The sequence below is a fragment of the Pipra filicauda genome, unplaced genomic scaffold (assembly GCF_003945595.2).
Source record: "Pipra filicauda isolate LSUMZ 115617 unplaced genomic scaffold, ASM394559v2 scaffold248_size1969534_pilon, whole genome shotgun sequence".
Classification (NCBI taxonomy): Eukaryota; Metazoa; Chordata; class Aves; order Passeriformes; family Pipridae; genus Pipra; species Pipra filicauda.
In genome coordinates, this window is record NW_024104363.1 from 740,542 (window position 1) to 760,308 (window position 19,767).

At 39.0% G+C, this 19,767-nt stretch overlaps 1 protein-coding gene across 2 annotated transcripts in view; it reads right to left on the bottom strand.

The window, feature by feature from the left end:
* Positions 1-4,732: 4,732 nt before the first annotated feature.
* Positions 4,733-19,767, bottom strand: part of RNF144A (ring finger protein 144A) — a 64,976-nt gene continuing 49,941 nt past the window's right edge. For both annotated transcript variants that reach the window (XM_027737437.2, XM_027737435.2), the window contains 6 exons: positions 17,201-17,305; positions 16,928-16,988; positions 15,652-15,859; positions 13,663-13,810; positions 12,379-12,468; positions 4,733-9,494 (listed from right to left, as the gene is read on the bottom strand). In XM_027737437.2, coding sequence (XP_027593238.1) covers positions 9,363-9,494; positions 12,379-12,468; positions 13,663-13,810; positions 15,652-15,859; positions 16,928-16,988; positions 17,201-17,305 — 744 coding nt within the window. In that variant the 3' untranslated portion in view covers positions 4,733-9,362. The remainder of the gene's footprint in view (positions 9,495-12,378; positions 12,469-13,662; positions 13,811-15,651; positions 15,860-16,927; positions 16,989-17,200; positions 17,306-19,767) is intronic.

The following is a 19,767-nucleotide window of genomic DNA, read 5'->3' on the forward strand; positions in this document are numbered from 1 at the left end:
CACTGTGCTACTCCAATCCTCTAATTGCATCATTTCATGTAAGAAAACTTCAAGGTTCTTAAAAGGAAAAATTGATCCAGCTCACAAAACATGCTCCAAACACATCCCTAACAGGTTGTAATTGTCATGAAGTAGAAGTTTCCTGGGAGTCCCTGGAAGTTTATCAGGGAGATGGTGGCAGCCAGGACTGTGCATTATATTTTTTTTTTTTAAAGTTCAAGCTTGTGTTATTGTTGGCAGGATCCTCTAGGCCACAAAAAATACAAGAAACCAACTTTTCACTTTGCTTTACTCAGATATACTTGGGGGCTGGGCAGGGGAAGGAAGACATTAACTTTGGAACATATATAAATAGAGTGAGGTAAAGGCAGAAGAACTCACGGCAACCCTCTGTTGCAGCTTGTCTCCCCTGCCAAACATGTTGACTGCTGAATGGATGGTTAGAGTTATTGTTTGGGCAGTTGCATTGTTTCTGCTGAACATCTGTATTAAGGAACACAGATACGACAGCAGGCATGGGTAGAAAGGGAGAGAAGAATAATTTGGCTCAGCTACAACATCCGTCAATCATAAAACATAGAGAAGATGTAATGTTTAGTCAATAGTTACTGTTTGTAACTGATTTTTAGTGTTCCCCCTTCTCCCAGTGTGATTAGTCAGTGCTCTTTGAACGTGGCATTTTGAAAGAGATTTCTGGTATGCACCTCTCATTTACATTTGTAGATCAGCTTTTGAAAGTTCAAACACTTCAGCTTTTCCTTTTCAGAAAAGGTTTATACACTCTCAGAGAACAGGAGCAATAACATGTTAATATCAGAGACTAGAACAGCCCCAGCAGAGTGTGCAGGCCCATCATAACATTGTTATTTTTAGCTGTATCTTTACAATTAGCTCTGTGGAGGCTTTGAAACACAGACTTTACAAGCTCGAGGTAGAAATCTGGTTCACAGGGATTTCTCTGGGAAGCCTACCCGTGCTGAGCCGTGGTGATCGGCGGCTGCTCCCTGCTGGCTCACGGCAGCACCGCTCACATGGCTGCCTGAAACACCCTTCCAGGAGGGCTATGCTAAGGCAGTGGGAAAAGTTTATCCCTATTCCAACTCAGGAATCCCTCACTCCACCTGTACCCCTCATTACATAAGACTTCAACAAAATGAGTCCACTAATAATTACTAAGGCATGAAAACAAAGAAACACTGCACTCTGCTCATCTGCTGAGGCAGTTTTAAATGCAATTTTACACAAGCTCCTGCATTTCTCCCATGGCTAATCCCAAAAAATGACAGTGGTGTTCTTAAAATACAGTAAGACCTCAGGATTTTGAGGCAGCCTGAGCATTTCTTCCACCCACCAAAACGCCATCTTGAGGGAGCATAGAGGAAAAATTGTTTGTAATTGTTCTTAAGAATAACACACAGCAGTGAGATCTCAGGAATGGCTGAGCCTGCATCTTTAATTTAGACTGGTATGAGCAGGTCAGGTCTACAGAACCTTCTAAATTATTAATGATATATAACTTTTTTCTCTCACAGTCCACAGTGAAATCAGTCTCATATTGTGTCACACAAAAAAGATTATGACAATTGAAGAAACTCACTGGCAGAGAAAATCCTGTCAGAAAAACAGTTCTGTCACAGGTGCTCTCTTACACAGCAAGATGAGCTCTCTGCTCACCTAAAATGAAAATCCAAACTCACTAAAAGATAACGGAAAGGTTAATCTGTTTTAATGGGCTCTCAGCATCCAATTCACAGGAAAGATGGATGGAGTCTGCCTCACCCAAGCTTACAGGCAGTTGGCTTTACTCTTCCAGCTACTTGGTGAAAAAAGGCAGTGTTTGGAAGAAGGAAGTGATTTAATTCTATTCCTAATACACTTTCTTCCACGTAAGGTACAAAAAAATATCGCAGAACCTTCACCAGTCTATTTAATATGGGCAATCTGCATTGCACCAGGATCAGATTTCTTGCTCTAAAAAATTACACAGCGAATTTCTTCTTCCTGTAATCATATATATAAAATAAGTACACTGACTAGAAGTCACATTTGACATTTAAGGAGATGTTGCGCATAAAGTACATACCAGCTAGACACATACCTACGTATGTCACATACCTACGTATCCAGATTTTAGAAAATTGCACTGAGTGAGGACACCTAGAATTTATTCCCAGGAGCTCTCTTCATTGGGATCTAGGTTCAAGTTTAGCATTTATATACTGATTATGGTGTTAATTTCATTTTTGGCTTTAAAAACCAAAAGAACAAGGAATACTGGACTAAATTCCCAGTTATCACATACAACTTGACAATGTTCTCTCCTGTCACACATCACAAAAGAACTGGACTCTACAGTCTTTTAAGTGCACTTCCATTGCTTGCATGTCTGAGTTGGTTTGCATGATATACAGCTTCTAAACATTTTGTATATGTGCCACATGTGTTAAGTTATAGTCACTACACATATATTCTCATCTGGAAACACCGTATGGGAGCAGAGTAACCTGGTTCTAATTTGCACCACCAAGTTCTGCCCTGGTATCTGAAAGCAGTCCTTGCCATAAGGCACTCTGTGACTGTTTCCCCTCAGTTTTAGCCACGTAAAAGTTACATGCCTGGACAAAGACAGTTGTCTAGACTTCCTCTGTCAAAGTGTGTGGGGAAAAACCCACACCTAAGTAGCAGCTTGAGAGGCTAAAGTTTGTTTATACAACTACTTTAGTAAGAACCATAGGACACAAAGCAAAATCTCTCAGGAGATGTGTCTTTGCACTGACTACCATAAGTTAAAGCCAGACACATGAATGCCAAGACAAATCTCATACTCAAATGGAGTCAGATACTAGGCTGAATCGTAACTTCCAGAGTGCAGAATCTGGATAGCAAAGGCTTCCTTGTATAAAACAGCCTTACCTATAATTATCAAAATCAACAAAAGTTTTCATCAGTTTCGCTATATCCTGCATAAAATAACTCTTGGTATAGATGCAGGGCTAACAGGCAAGTTAGCACAAAACAGCACAAAAATCTCTTATCAGAAACTTCCTAGTTGATCTCCAATTAAAAAAAAAAAAAAGAAGAAAGGTGCTTTGTAGATGTGGATGCATTGTGCTTGTAGGTTAATAGTGTCAATTCCTAGCACTACCCCATACATGCGTGAGTACACAGTATAAATGTGGGTAGAGCCCCTCCCAAATCTTCGTTCGTGAAGCCTAGCCATGATGACCTGACACAATACAATTTCTACAGTCACATCTCCATTAGTACCACTATGACTAGTAGAATGCTAGAACTATCACAAAGTTTTTGCACTGTGCAATTCTATTGCTTAAATCTTTCTGATTTTACGGGACAGTTACTGCCATGATTTTGACCTGAACTCTTCCATTCAACACCCAGGTACACTTCAGGAGTTATTCTGGGCCTTGGGCCCCTCCTAGCAGAACTTATTACTACAGATGTGGGTCACATCCAGCAACTGAATGATCCTGGACACTATTTACTAGAACATACATGGGCTATAAGATTGACACTTAAGAATTCAACTTAAATGTTCTAATTTTAGACAATCGACTGTTACTTAAGAGTTTCTGCAGTGCTTGATTTTTGGATGACAGACAGTTGTGCAGAAACCCAGTCACATAGTTGAAGGTATGGGTGAGAAAATCTACACCAAGGTAAGTTGAACCTGGCAGAGAGACTGAGAAAGTCCCCAGGAGCTAAATGTCACTAAACTATGATTACTGCATGTGACTAAGAAATAATCCTACTCTTTAAGAGAAAACTACAATGCAAAACATGGTCTAATTGGAAGCAACAGATTGGTGGAGTCACAGAAGCAAGCAGAAAGATCACTTTGTTACCAATACCTGCTTCTAGAATATGTCAAAACCCCTCGTAGCTTTTATAGACTATTTTCTGCCCAATTAATTGAACAAAATATCTAAATTGATCTCACCCTTATGGAGAAAGATCATTATGCTCCAAGAAAATGAAAGAAGGAATGACCGAGTAGCAGCTATTACGTGACCCTGATTTCTCTAAAATTGTCAAGTATAAAGCATATAGATGCATATTATTTATGCACTGCATTTTATTGAAGAAATTGTGCTTATGCTTTTTCTTGGGTAGAGACAAATTGTGAGAAAAACAAAGGCAAAAAGCGAGAAAGAAACTATGGGGACTGAAGGAAAGCCTGCATCCTCAATTGCAATTTAGGCAAAATACAAAGTGCCTGTTGGTGGAGTCAGGAACACTGGAGCCCATTACCACTGTCAGAGTTAACTATGCTCTGTTGTTCAGGAGATTGAGCTTTGCCTTTAACAGTTTCACTTCTGCATGACCAAACTGAGGGGAACACAAGCTCTTCACAGCCATCTCCACCAGATCTAAACCTGTGGTGCAAGAATATACACACTCCTCAGAGTGATCCTTGGGGTAGCACATTCACCTGCCTAGAGCGTCCACCAGTGGACTGCAACAGGAGCTGGACCAAAGACCCAGCTGTGGGTAAAATTAGCTCTAGAGATACACAGATTCCCTCTTTTAGCTAAACTGGAAGACGGTGAGTCAGAAATCACAGTTATGCCCAGAAGTGCCGCAGGAGGTCTCCAGTCTGTGTTTGCTCTGAAAGACTGAGAGGCAGAGAAGCCCAGGGAATCCTATAAAAGTACTTTTCTTTAGCAGAGGTATAGAGCTGATAAGTCACTATGAAGAATCACAGGAGACACACTCATTTAAAATATCTATTGAAATTACAAATTAAAATCTTCAGTATGATTCAAAGTACAAAACACCACATTAAAAGGCATTCAACAGCTCTTTTATACATCACAGTGTTAGTGGCACAAAATGTACTTACATTTCAAATACATCAACAGAACTATTTTTACACTCGTCAAATACATTATTTATACATATGCATGACTCCTTCATGCTTATCCCTATACAAGTTTAAAATACATCATGATAAAATGAGCAAGAAAGGTTCAGTTATGGACCACGTACCTGTACCTAATGTTCCTGACATTCTTATAAGAGATACACAAATCAAAGCAATAATGAAGACCACAGGGCTCTAAACACAAACAGCATGCCTTACTTAGTATAAGTGCATTAGCAATTAAGCGCTGATACAGGGGTTTTTTATGTCCTTAATATCACTTAGTAACAACCGCATTCTACTTGTTTTCCTCAGGCTTTCAGATTATGTATGTGAAATGTACAAACTTTGGCTTTTGGAAAAGCAAACCTGCACAAAGCTTTATGCAAGCTGCACCTCACTGGGCCTGCATTAAAAACATTTATTCCTATACAGTAAAAGGCCTACAGATGAAATGCACAGAACTTAATTTTTATCTTCCTGGTCATAATATTTAAAAAAAAAAAGCACTTCATACTTTTCTGACCTGTGAATGTTTTATCCCGTCAGCTCCACAAATGAGGGCTTTTCACTACTTTTGTCAGGAGATCAAATATAAGCTGAGATTTGATCCAGTAAGCTGTTATTTGGGATTTTGCTTAATTCATAAACCAGAGTATTTGAGGAAAGATCATGCTATTTGGTATGTGAGGGAAAGCATCCCAAATTCTTGACATGCTAAAGTCAGTAGGAGGAGACTTCAGGATGACTGCCAACATGAATAAAACTGAAATAATAACATAAAACAATAGTAAGCTTTTATATATAACATTCATCACAAACTCTTGAAGAGCTTCAAACCTAATTAATTTGCCCTCACAGCCCTCTTATGAAGTAGGCAAACATTGGTTCATCCATTAAAAGGATGGTTAAATTGAGATAAAAGGAGATAAGTGACTTGTCCAATGTGGGGGAAAACCCAAAGCTATCATCATTGAAGTTAATGTGGGCTGTGCTCCTGCTCTCTTTCTCAGGACTGACTTCAGCCCAACTGATGAATGGCAAGCCTAGGGACATCCAAAGCCTCTGGAGTTGGGACTCAACACTCACTAGACATGACACCACTTCATCCAGAACATGCAAATGAAGTACTGTCACAAACTCCATTAAAAACAGTATTTAAGAATGGGTCATTCGCTTCAGAGTTGGACTCGATGATTGTTGTGAGTCCCTTCCACCTCAGAATATTCTGTGTTAATGCAAAACCCTAAATGATAGCATAACCATAAAAATGTAACAGAAATCATATTGTGATACCTATTTTTCTGGTGAAAAATCTAAAAAGCCATAGCTGTTGTAATTTCATTTGAAAAGTAGCAGAAACAAACATTAACTTTTCCATGGCAGGGCATTTAAATGTCAGAGTTTGAAATAATGTATTTACAATTCAATTTCAGAGTATTTAATGTCACAGTATCAACATAAGCTGTAACATTAAAACACTCTGAATATAATACCTTACCACCAAAAGTTGCTACTTTGAAACCAAATAATCAGCATTACAAAAAATAAAATAATGACAACAAAAAAAAAAAAATTCCATACAGATGGAATGACATTTAGCAAACCTGAAAAGACTAGGTATTTGTTAAATATATGTAAGCATATAGTCTATCCCAACAGCCAGGATGTGAAATAAGAGCTGCGTCATAAAAACCTCCAGTAGCAATTCAAGTGCATTGAGATCAGAGATATACTAACATAGTTTTCCCATTATATATAATGTTACCTGTGAGCATCAATTATAAATTATTATTTAAAAAATATCTGTATTTGGAAAGGACATTTTTCTTTCCTTTTTGTTTTAAATTTGGAAATGCATTAATTCTGACATTGATTATTAACTGGCCACACAATACTCTGGGAAACAAGTTTTGCTGTGTTGACACATAAAGGCTAAGAAAGGCATAGAGAAAACAAACCGCATCATACCAGGACACTCTAATACTGTTCACAGGGCACTGAACCTCTACTGTTTACTATGACCCCAGTAGTACACATGTGTGGTCATCAGAGTCACAGCCACAATACAGCAGAATCTCTTAGTGCCGCCAATTAGAAAATTAATAACCCATGAAGTCTTTACATCCTGTTGTCCAGGTTTTAATTCTTCTCCAGTTAAACAGAATTACAGGGCCATGCAGGAAGGGCCACAGTTCAAGCTTACCTGCTGGAAGCTGTCCTTCTCAGAATCCTTCACAGAAGGTTTTCTGCACAGTGAAGATATGACTCAGGACAACCCAGGTGCTTGGTTTGGGATACCTCTGGGAGATGGACTGAGCTGATGCCAGAGCCAGAGGGAGATAAGCACTTCACTGCCTGCTGAACTCAGCAGTGCTTCAGACACGCTTAGGGGCTGGCAAACAGTGATCAAATGCACTACCCAGTCTTCACTACAGATATTTTTTAAGAACAAAGCAATTTTTAATAACAAATTCTAGACTACTAAAAATACTCAGGTAACAAAAGATCTTAACTGCGCATTGCCATAAACAATCTGAAGATATCACAAGGAGTTCATATTTGCTGGAAACCAGCTATCCTTTTTCTTCACATTTTAGTGGCTGAACTCATTAAAATCAAGACAAATAAGTGAACTACAGACAACCTCCAGCTCCTAGAGGTAAAATCTGTGGTTAGACACAGTTTGAATTTAAATAACATTAAACCTGGAATATGGGGGAGGAGAATAGTTTTATAAAAAGACAGCGGCCCTTTTCAAAACTGCGCCCTACAGTATTTTTATTAACAGATAGACTGTAAAACAAAAGCTAAAGAGTAAATTTTTATGCTTGAGCTATGAAAACACATTCCCAGTCTGTGACAGCAGACAGAAGTAGTTGCATTTAAGGGTCTTAAGACATTTTCAGTGTAAAGTTATTCTGGCTTCAAGATATTCATTCACCTCAGTACATTGCTGATGCACAGAACTAAATGATGATGACAAAAATGCAGTCAGACTTCAGTCCTCAAGCCAGTTGAAAGAATGTTTTCCTTCAGTACTACAGATATACACATTGTTTCAGGTGCTTCGTATTTCATGGCAAGCAGTTATCAGTCAAATTCTTGTAGGCTTTAAAATCAAAGCAAAATGGTTTTCAATAAAATATTTCTAAAGAGAAACCACAATGATGCAGCATGTTGGCTAGCACACTTTACTACTCTGAAAACACAGCACTGAATACTGCAAAACTATCAAGTGATTATTTTTCAAATAAAACCTTATTTTGTTACAGTATTGTTATTAACACAATACACCACATATACAATATTAACTCTGAAATGGGCTAACTAGTTTAAATGTAAAGTAGAACTTCCACATATATCCCAGGCATTTTATTATTACAGGGATAATTATACAGGGATAATCATGATGTATTTTTATATTTAAAAGGGAAGATTCATTGATAACCCAAGAGTCTGCTAAATATTAAAGTTAGTCCTGTATTTTTAAATAATTGCCCTAAAGACAGAAGCAATATATCCTGAACTTCCAAAATATTTCAATAGCACAGTTATTTACACATTTGGTTTAAATAGGATTATATATATATATATTTATGTATCTATAAAAAGATTAAGATACCTGGATTAGAAGTTATGTAGCCCTATAAGTGTAGCAGAACCCTAAACAACAGCAAAAAATAACAATTCAAAAAAACACTAGTGGTCCAGTGGTAATCAATACCATCAATGAATTTTTAAAAGAACCTTGATTAGATAGCAGGTTTGTGTCACTACTCAACCTTACAGCCTCATCAATTAATTTTAAAATGTAGCTTTTAATCAAACAAATTTCTTATAAGACTTGACAAAATTTGTGGAAGGCAGCAGGATGAACTTTGTCCCTCTAACCCTCCCCAAATTTCAAGAAAGGCATAGGATGGCCTATATGCACCTTACTAATTTTATTATACTTGGAAGAATAGGTACTAGAAAGGACATTGTGATGGTTTTAACAAAACCAATGTGTAATAAACATAATAAAGTCACACTAAGTTGACTATCTGATATAAATGATAGGCAACTTAAATATATACAGGAATAAGACACCAAATCTGGAAGCGAACAGATATGCAGAAGTTTATATTTGTATGCTTTTTCAGCTTGTTTTGCTGATGTTGTTCAGTACAGTTCCCAGTCCACTAGCAGGGCAGCACCAACTTTTTGCATTATTTTTAGCAGTATCACCTCTTGATTTCAGGTAGCTACCCAGGTCCGTGGTCTCCCTTTAGCACCAAACTTGCCTTCTGTTACCCTTCTTGTCTATTATCAAGTGATCTATATAACAGTGATAACAACAGTTCCTGGAACCAAGACTGTGTGTCAATGAAAAGCAGAATGGGGCAAGTAAGGCTACAGCAATGTAAGTGCAAGAGAGAAACATAACAGCACAATAAAATAAAAACACATGTCGTGATGAGTCCAATCTTTTCCCAGACTAGGTAGGTAGAGGGTCATCATCTCCTTTATTACATTTGCACTTGCAGCACAGAACAAATGGTGTAGCAAGTAGAAGGAAAGGGGAGGCCACCAAAAGTAGAAGACCAAATCCTGCAAAAATTCCTACCACCTGCAAGAAAAAGGGATAACATTGTGTCAGGGATAGCATTGCCTAGATTCTGTGCCTGCTGACACCAGTGTATCATCAGTGTCTGTCAAAAAGACCTCAGCAAACGCCATTGACCTTACCGGAGCCAGGACTCGCTCCCGGTGTACACTGCAGTCAGCTCCTGCGACCAGTAAATGCGAGGGAATGCAGAATGTTCATGTTTCATGGCTCCAGTCAGAACCACTACACACAACTCGGTTCCATCACAAAATGTGATGCAGATGGCTATTTGCCTTTTTGAGTATTCCTATACCTCAAACAACTAATGAAGCAAATGACCACTCAAAAGCTTAGGAATTTCAGTCACAGATTAAAAACACTACAGATTATAGGAGGACTTCGCATATGCAATGGTTTTCTGCAGTCAGACCTAAGCTCATCCTGCTGCTTCAGGGGACAAGACCTAACTCTTTCTAAAAGCATTTTTTCACTGACATTTATTAATTGCCCTCTTCCCAGCATGGGAAGAGGACCACAGACTTACCCATCCTGTCAGTGTGCCAAACTAATAACTTCTACAAAGTTGAAATTTGGAAAATTATTTAGAAAAACATTCAAGTTGAGGTTCATTGCCCGAGAAAGTTCCCCATTTGTCATAGGCAGCTGTAAGAGTGATGCTGCAACGATATGCCCACAAATTATTTGAGAAAATAATTTAGATTTATTCACATAAGAGTGCCTGTGAATAATTTTGAATAATGAAGGCAGGAGTGGAATGCTAATTTCATAGCAAAACCTCACAACAGAAGGCAAAATGAAATTAAGAGTGCAGCATTCATTAAGAATTCTTCTAAATCAGCGCTAGATATGCCACTCCAATTAGCTGGCAAATATTTAATTGGCCATGGTATAGATGGGACAATCCACTAGCACTTTTGCTGGCCACGGGCAATTTCGCATTTTGATTACCTTGCACATCGTTTTGCCATCACTCCACTCCGGGAATTCTGGCAGGGTGAGAGGGCCAGGTGCCTGCGGGAGATGGCGCTGTGGGACAGCGCTCACCATCCCTGGCTCCGGCACTCCTGGATTCTGGTTGTCCAGGGATATGCAGTTCGAACCTCATTGTCCTAACAATTTTATTTCTTCCCAAGAGCAATTTCTTTTTCAGCTTCAGAGGTGGGTACGTTTCATAACTCTTTTTTTTTTTTGGTGGCGTTGACAATTGGCTGCAACTTCCATTTACTAATCTTCGCATTATTTCTCACAGATATAAACCAAAGCTAAATTCTCATCTTTAAAAAAACATGAGCTGCAACTATTGCTGTGTTGCTTTTTGGAGTCAGCATGCCCTTGTCTAGCTCCTTGTAGTGCAGGTTGAGTGCAGTGGTCAGACAGAGCCAAGCTAGAAGTAAGCAATTCAATGGACCAGACTGACTACTGGTAATTAAAATTAAATATCTATTTACACCTTCCTTTCAGCCTCAATATGCCATCAAAAAAAATCATCAAGTTTCATTTTTGTTTGTTGTATTGGTTTTCTTTTTGTTTGGTTGGGGTTTTGTGGGGGATTTTTGGGGTGTGCGTGTGTGGTTTTCATTTGTTTATTTTTAAATAAAACTGACTACTGAGTATTACTTATTTATTTTCTACTTGGTTGTTCGCCTTCTGAAGACATTGCTGCCTTATTCAGTATCAAGTCATTTCCTCTGGCCAAAACCAATATTTTTTTAAACCTACAAACAACAAATCAAAGGCTGACCTCAATTTACTTTGGGTAAATCTAAGAATAAACAACTTAGTCAAAGAAACTTAACATAAGGAAACAATTGCAGTGTTGATTTGGCTTCAGTGGGTTCAGCAGAATTATATCCTGACTGCTAGAGAATGATCACTTCCTTTCTCAACAATGACTTGATCAAACATACTGTGTATTAAACATATTTGCACAAACTGCGGTGGCTTAGAACAGATTCCAACTATCAGATTAATTGCTTCATATTACACGTGTATCAAGCAAGCTTAATGTACCCATACACTTCCTAAGATACCAATGGCTAAGCCAAGCAAAACCCAGTCCATAGCTCAGTCACTTAGTGGTGCATGTGAAAGGAGAGGGGTGAGACCCTTCTTTTATTTCAGTTTAGCTGTTTGTCCAGACTTGAGGGTTATTCTATAGACTTGGGGCTTATGCTCAAATGAAAGGAATCTGTACTTCAAGAAAAGTACTTCATCTCGAGTTACGGTAGCTTTTTACAGGCACACAGTTTAGGAAGAGATGACTCAGATACACTATCCCTGTATCTCTGAAGTGACTGTAAAGGCAGTAGATTGGACCAAATCACACATTAGCATTTATACTGCATTCCTGCTGAGTCCAGCCACACTGAATCTAGACTACAAGAGCTATTCCCACACTCTTTACAACTGTCAATTTTAACCTGTATTTGAAACTACTGATAAGCTTTCAGGGTTACTTTCTATTCAACCTACACCAATGAGTCAAATGGAGTCCATAGCAAGATACGGACTGTATTGAAGCTAATTCCTTTTTCCAGTTCTGGATCTGGACCTAAAGATCCCTTGCAAGAAGAGCTTTCCTGTCAATAATATGGATGGTGGCAACCTAGTTTGTCCTCCAGGTTCAGTGAGAACATATCAGGGCTGGTACTAAAGTGGCTCTGCAAATGTACCTTTCCTCCTTCTCAGTGGCTTTTTGTCAAGGAGTGTCCTCTCTTGAAGAACTAATTGTTCCTCTCCAAGTTACTGCCCTCTTTAAATCTGCTATGAAAATCAGTTACCATTTAGCACAGAATTTTACCCTAAGGTGTAAAATGAGTAAAGCAAACAAAGACACTATAAAAGCTCTGTATAGGTCTACTGCTGTCAAAGATCTGAGCTTTACCTGTGTCCTGTGCCAGATAACAGATGCCCTGGAGTGACCCAGCTTGTTTCGACAAGGTCCTTTGTCATAATGTATAAGGAGAAAATCATCCTACAAAATATTAAATGAGAAGGTAGGCAATAAACAGAAATTCTTCAAGTTACAAAATACCATATCCTAAGAACCTAAAACCGGGAATTGAATAGAAAGATAAAAACAGGTGGATATGGTCAGGTCTAACCTTTCCAAAGCACTTTTTTTACAGTTATAGATATATAGGCTCTCAAGCTGCATATTTAAATGCTAGCATGGAGTTTAGCAAGAAGATCCAAGAAGATAAGCTGACTATTGCATATATTTTACATTCACAGAGAAAGAACAAAGGAAAATGAATACTTGTACTGCAAAATTCCCAAAGTTGATTCCTTTCACTAGTTAAAGAACAGAAGAAAGACAATACAGACTTTTGAGATATTATGTCCCTATCAGTCCTGCCATCCTCACACAAACCAGCCAAGACAGCAGGCTTAGTACCAAGGGAATGCTGCTTTTTATCTGAGCATGTGAGAAGCCTGTGACTTGAGGACTGTTATTAAAGTATTCAAATGGGACAACCACAGGATTTGAGTCGTCAGAGTAGCTTTTGGGAACCTAACTTCCTTTGCTATTGTTAACAATGTTGTAAAGTAAAACTGATAACATGGAAACAGATGTTGTATATACTCTGATCCTTGGGCATGATAACAGGTTGATTTAAAAAAATATAAACAAATGACAGCAACAGCTTATAGATGATAAATTCCTCGTGTTGGGAGAGTATTGTGTTCTTTTTCCTATGTCAGATCTATTTCTTGTCTCACAGAATACAATGAATGGTAAACAAATCTGACTGTTACTGACACACCAAATCTAGTTTATCTGTTAAAACTTCCTCAGACTAATAGCATTGCTACATTCATCCCTGTATCTCCTTCAAGAAGGGCACCACTGAAAAATAAGTACTGAAGAAAAAGCAATGCCCCTCCTCCATGTTAGTTGCCATATATAGATTGTAAACAGATTATTCTCATAACATTTTACTTTTTGATAATTATTTACTGACACACACACAGAGCAAATGCTAAAATCACACAGGTCAGACAAGTAAAACAGAGCATATAAATCCTATCAAATTTCCAGCAACAGCTCTGGTGGGTTGTGGCCAAAAGCTAGTGAGCTATTATTTAATTCACTAAAGAGACAGCCACATGGCAAAGCAATGAACTTCTAGGCTTCTGAGAGCCAGAGTGCATGGCATATACTCACATCAAGAGATTCCAGACAGTACCAGCAAAAGGCATGTTTGCAATTCTTACACATCATTTGGGCACAGCCTTCATCTCTTTCAATGTAAACTTTACACTTTGGACAGCGTTTGATTGGAGCGTTGTCATCTTCCATTTTAAAAACTGAACTGTGGGAGAGAGTGAGAAATCAGTAAGATATGTGGCCATGTCAGTTTAGAGAAGACCGTCTAAGAACTCTGCTACAAAAGCAAGCCTGCTTTTTTGTTAAAAAAAAAAAAAAAAAAGAGAACTTACTAGAGATTCAAGTATTAAACTGAATTTTATTATTCGGATATTTTGGCTATACACTATTTTTGAAACATATCTCTGGAAAAGATGTTTAATGACTACAATGTCTACATAAACATTAGGATATTTTCTTTACCACATATTTTCCAACTGTTTTTGTTATCTAGTAATACTAATAGATATTAAACTGTTTTCTCCTGGAATGTAGCAGATGAGCAGCTAGGTCACATCTAAATGTTTTGTAACTCTAGGTCATTTTCCTTTTTTCTCCCTTCTTTCTCAGAAAAGGGAACAATCCCTTGATTGCACAATAAGACCAGACCATATTCCTTTGGATTGGGCACTAGGGAGAGATTACTTATCTCTGCCCTCCTTGAGGATCCTCCCTAGGAATTTCCCTCCAAATAAAGAACCATAAGGTTCTGGGGGCATGTCATCCTTCCAGAGTTATCTCTGTCCCTGTTGACACAGTCCTAACAAGTCACTGTTCATGAGTTAGGATCAGCATCGACTCGTCTTGCACAACTGTGTAAAAACCACAGGTGTCCCCTCATATAGTGAGCAGAACACACAGGAATGTTGAAACACTGGAAGAACATTTATTTCCCTTGGGGAGCTTTCTACTGTACGCAGGTTTTATGCACACTAATAACTAAAATGTATCTTAAGAAATGACAATTCCTGAAGCAACTGCCAGTGGAGAATAACTGATGGGGAATCAACAGTTTGCTGGAAAACAGGACTGACACTTGATTGATTGGTTTACCCAACAGCAGGATAAAAGAACACACACTAATTACTTACACTAGGAGCAACTGCATTAGAGAAAACTGCTTTGCATCCATAAAATGCATATGAAACTCCAAATGCATTGTAGTACAAGTTGCTACCGGCCCATTATGCTCCAAAATAATGAAAAAAATCAACTTTTACTCAGTGGAGTGAAAAATAAAGTGTGAAATAATTAACTAAGAGCAACAAAAAGACTAAGCAAAAATAGATGACATTTTTTACCTTGCCATGAAATTTAGCAAGCTTCAGTTCTTGTCAAACACACACAAAAGCATGCGCAAAAGTTAGTATATTTGATCAGGAACTTGTCGTGACAGCATCCTAGCTAGTCATCTGTTACAGTAAGGCTTGAAAGAAGACAAGTGAGGAGTAACTAAGTCCAAGGCTGGGCAGGGCTTTATTGATGCCTTGACCTGCGATACAATCTTTGAAAAAGCCCAAACATGAAGTGGAACACATGCACAACAGCCTTTCTTATTCAGTGGCTGCAGTATGCCATGGGAAACTGCTTGAAACAAAACTTAAGATCATGGGCCAAATGTGCAGCAGTTAGGATGATTGACAGGGCATCCTAAAAATCACCGTCTGGCATGATGTTACTGATCCGCACATTGTCCAGGAGAGCAGCAGTAACAAGATCTTCTTTCAAGGAAGCTCATGAGCTGCCTGGATGTCATATTTTCCCACTGGGGCAAAAGGCCGAAGGCCCAAGCAGCTCCTTTGTGCTTTGCTGGGAATGGTGGCAAAGAACAAGGCTGCCAAGAGCTATTCAGTTTTGGAATATGGCATTAAAAGAACAGGAACGACTAAGAAAAGGAAACAGCTTTAGAACAAAACACCAGGAAAATGCCTCTTTACTATTCATAATCCGATTTGTTCAATAATTGAGTGTTAGTTTCTAAATACTTGATCTTTTGCAATACTTTACCTTGTTTCTCCTGGAAGAAAAGAGATTGGCATGTTCTCTTGACAGCCTTGACCTGGATGCCAATTAGATTTGCAAGCAGAGCAGAACTCAATGTCGCACACTTTGCACTGGACCAGTTGGGGGTCCTGTGGGCTTGATTCCTGGAGCTGGCAAACTGCCTGGCAAGTAGAGGACGGACACCAAGTCCGGCATGGATCCAAAAGCACTTCTGCAAAGGGACATAAAAGAACAAAATTCAAAGGCGGATACAAGACTGGCCTTCCACAACAGTGCATTCCAGCTGAGGTTGGCTGGCAGGGTTTTTGAAGACACAAGTTTTCAAAAGGAGTCTTTTAATTTATGCTACCCACTTAGACATAAACCTGGCCTGTTTTCCAAACTAAAGACACCAAACTAAAGTGAGCTTTACAAGTCCGAATTAATTGCCCACTTTCATTCACTGAACTAAACTTGTTCTGAGAATGAGATTTTTTTTCTTTTCAGATGTACTTCAAATTAAGCACAGCATATACTATGGAGGTAAAACCCATTAGAAAGTGTTTTTACAGTGCCTTGCCCATTAGGATTCTTATTTCAAGTTGGCCTCTGCCCTAATGTGACCACATGATTAACAATGGCATAAGACTCTCATAGAGTTTCATCTCTTTCTTGAAGGTTTCTTACAGGTAAGTCATTTCACGTTTCAAAGCCCACTGAAGACAATATAACTAACTAACTAAATAAATAAAAAATTAAATTACTTCAGTGGTTTCTAGGCTGGATCCTGCCCTCAGCAAAACCTTAAGTTCTCTATGACCACTCCATTCCACATCCTGATAGGCATGCAGTCAGCTTAACACGAACCTTATTAATGCTTATATCATTACACACTACACATAGAACTGCTTAGTAATTCTGCACCAGATGCCATCCCAGGAGATAATGCTGACTCTGTGAAAGAGGTCAGTCAACCTCTCCAGGCCCTACAGTCAACTTAAACAGCAAAGTTCAAAATAGAAGTCACTCCCTCTCTTAGTTATATAGCAATATAATACATAGCAATTTTCTTTCCTTCGTTTATTGCCAGAGTGCTGTAGTTCTGGGAATCACACAGGCAAGAACAGAAACAACTACTTTTTGGGTTTTGGTTTTGATTTTTTCTTTTTTTTGTGATGACCAAACAATTAATGCACAATGCTACTGCATGAACATATGCAGAGACAGATTCTGATTTATAGGATTGTTCTGGAATGCTACCATTCTCACAGTCTTCAATGGGTAGTGTTATATGTGTTACCTCTTTCAAACTGTAGCTTCTTATATCTTTGCATGATTTCTGATGCAACCATGCACTCAATCTGTTGAAGGAAGTAAAACAAAGACAAATTTCCAATTAGGAGCAGCAATAATCTAACTAATTTTAAACAAACGGAGATAAAATATTTGACCTTTGAGGAATTATTAAAACAATGTCTTGTCAACAATGGAAGCTATAACATAAAGAGCAAGACGCATTTAAACATTCTGTAAAGACAAGAAAACACTCCATTTGCAGTAACAGCATACCTACCTCATTTTCTTGCAGGTGACCTCGCTTTGGGCAGGCAGCATCAGGGCAGCTGATTGCTGTTTCTAGACCTTCTTTGATTAACAGTTCCACATACTGTTTTAGGCACTGTAAGACAGCCAAAGACTGAGTTCACTATCCCACCAAGTTCACTATCACTCAGTATTCTAACAACTTTCCTCTGAAAATTGGAAGAACTCAAACTTTGCAAAAACAGGTACTACGGTGTCCCTTTTACAGCCATGGGCTTTACAGCTTTTGCCAGTTATACCTTTAAGCAGAAAACAGTAAAGTTCATTTCCCCATCAAATCATAGAATCACTTAAGCTGGAAAAGACCCCTAAGATCACTGAGTCCAACTGTTAACCAAATAACTCTTCATCAAATTCAAATATGTTGCAAATAAAAAAAATAACAATAATGGGGAAAAGGACAAATTGAACAGGGAGCAAAGAGGAAGGGAAAAAAAAAATAAAACATCATGATAAAATTAGACATTCCAAAAATCCTTGTGACTAGAAGCCACAACATAGCTTAGTAAGCAGTAACTCCCAATAACTACTCAAAGACAAACATCTGTCAAGCATATCAGAGCACAAAGGGAGTTGTGTATCTTGCCTTCATTGTTCTAGAAAATAATATCTGAACTTCATGGTTAAAGAGATATCTTTTCCATAAGAAGGAAAAATGTGAGAATTAGGACTCCCCAAAGAACTACAGTTTCCATGGGGACTGAATAATAAATATTGGTAATACTAATACTTTTCTCCCCTAGCAACCACAGTGCTTTACCTAAGTCATAACTGAAAATGTAGCCTCTATCACAGCAGCGCACAGCACGGCAGTCAACAAAACAGATAGAAAAAAAGGTATTTTTGACCAAGGGTAAATTAAGACCAAACCTTGTTATTCTTGAAGAGCAACTACCCCCTTCCACCTCCACCCTTTCCACATGAAGGTGAGAGCTAATGCATAGGTGTCTGCTGGGAAGGCAAGGGAATGATAGAGACAGAGACTCTTCTCTCTACAACTTCCACCAGCCCAACATTACACAGAAAGAGTAAACCAGGGTCTTCTTCCCAGCGGATGGGTCACCCCACAGTGTTCTCACCCTGCTTGTAAGCTCAGCTGGCAGTGGCAAATCAACTACAGGAGTCCCCTAACTCCCTGTTACCAGATGTTTAAATAAAGAGAGAGGCTAGACCAACAGCAGAGTGAAATGAAGATATGAAACAAGCTCAGCATCCAGCTGTGTGGGAGGCAAGAACAATTACACACTCTGCAGCAAACTGGCAAAACAGGGACTTCAGTTACCATTTCCACAAAACACTTGCAAAATGTATGCAGCTGCTGACTCACCACCAGCCTAGGAAGGCAAAGGGCTGCACTGACCTTGCCAAGGCTGGCGTGCCTAACTGCACATCAGAGCACAAAACCGTTTCTTCCTTCCAGCCACACCATCGATGAGCACCTTTTAGCCTGACTCTCAAGCATGCAGCTTGTAGCTGTTAAGGTCCAGACTTTGAGCCTATTTTTCTCTTCTGCCTCTTGATTTGTCTATTCAGCTCCTTTCAGAGACCTGTATTAACACAGTATTCTAGGTTTTAGAGCTCACAGCTTGATTGCAGCAAAAACTTCACTTCCTGCCCAAGCAGTCTTTGCTGCTCTGGTCCACAGCTCTTCTGGTAGCAGCATGCCACCACCTCGATAGTACAACAAATAATTTCTGTTAGAGTCCCCTTTCCCTGTGTCTCCCACTCAGTAGAGAAAACAGGTCTATTTTTTGAAAAAGAAAGGAGACAGAAAACTGACACCTTGAAAATTTTTAATTGTGCAGAGAAATCCATATGTGACAGACTATAGTTTACGTCTTTCTCTTCATCAATAGGGACTTAATAAAGACAACTGTTCACTTAGTAAATGTTTGATTTGCAGGTTTCCAAGCCTTCACTTTAAGCTCTTCAAGGCAGCTGGTGGAGCAGTTGAAGAGAACCACGGGCAGCAATCACCACAGGCTGAGCTCTGCAAGACCCAGATTCTAGGTTGTGTGCCTTGACAAACTGTAATTTCAGCTGTAGTGAGGTATTAGTGCTGCTATAATGACACTGCTGGCTCTTCCCTTTCCTCTCCATTTGCAGACGCCAAGTGTGGATTAAAATGAAAATGCATACATTTTTAATGCCAGCACTTAGCACTTATAGAAAGTACTTTTCAAGCTGAATGAGCTTTGCAATCATTAATCATTAACGTGGCTAATTCTCCTCCTCAACCTGTTTGGGACCATTGCCAAAGCCTATTCAATTTGCTTCCCTTTCCTCGCTTTACATCTTCCAAGAAATGACACAGTTCATCCCTGTCACGAGCAGCGTCCATGGCCTTCCCCTTCCCCTGATGTGGTACTGGCCCCTGCCTCCTCAACATCAGCACAGCCAAGTGCACTTCTCATGCTTCACCCTCTGGGAACTGTCTTAAGGTCGCAAAATCTTGCTGTTAAATAGGCAGAGGATAAAACAGCCTGTCCACTCAAGACTTCCTCGCCCCAGAGATTTCTTAAGTGGAGAAAGAGTAAC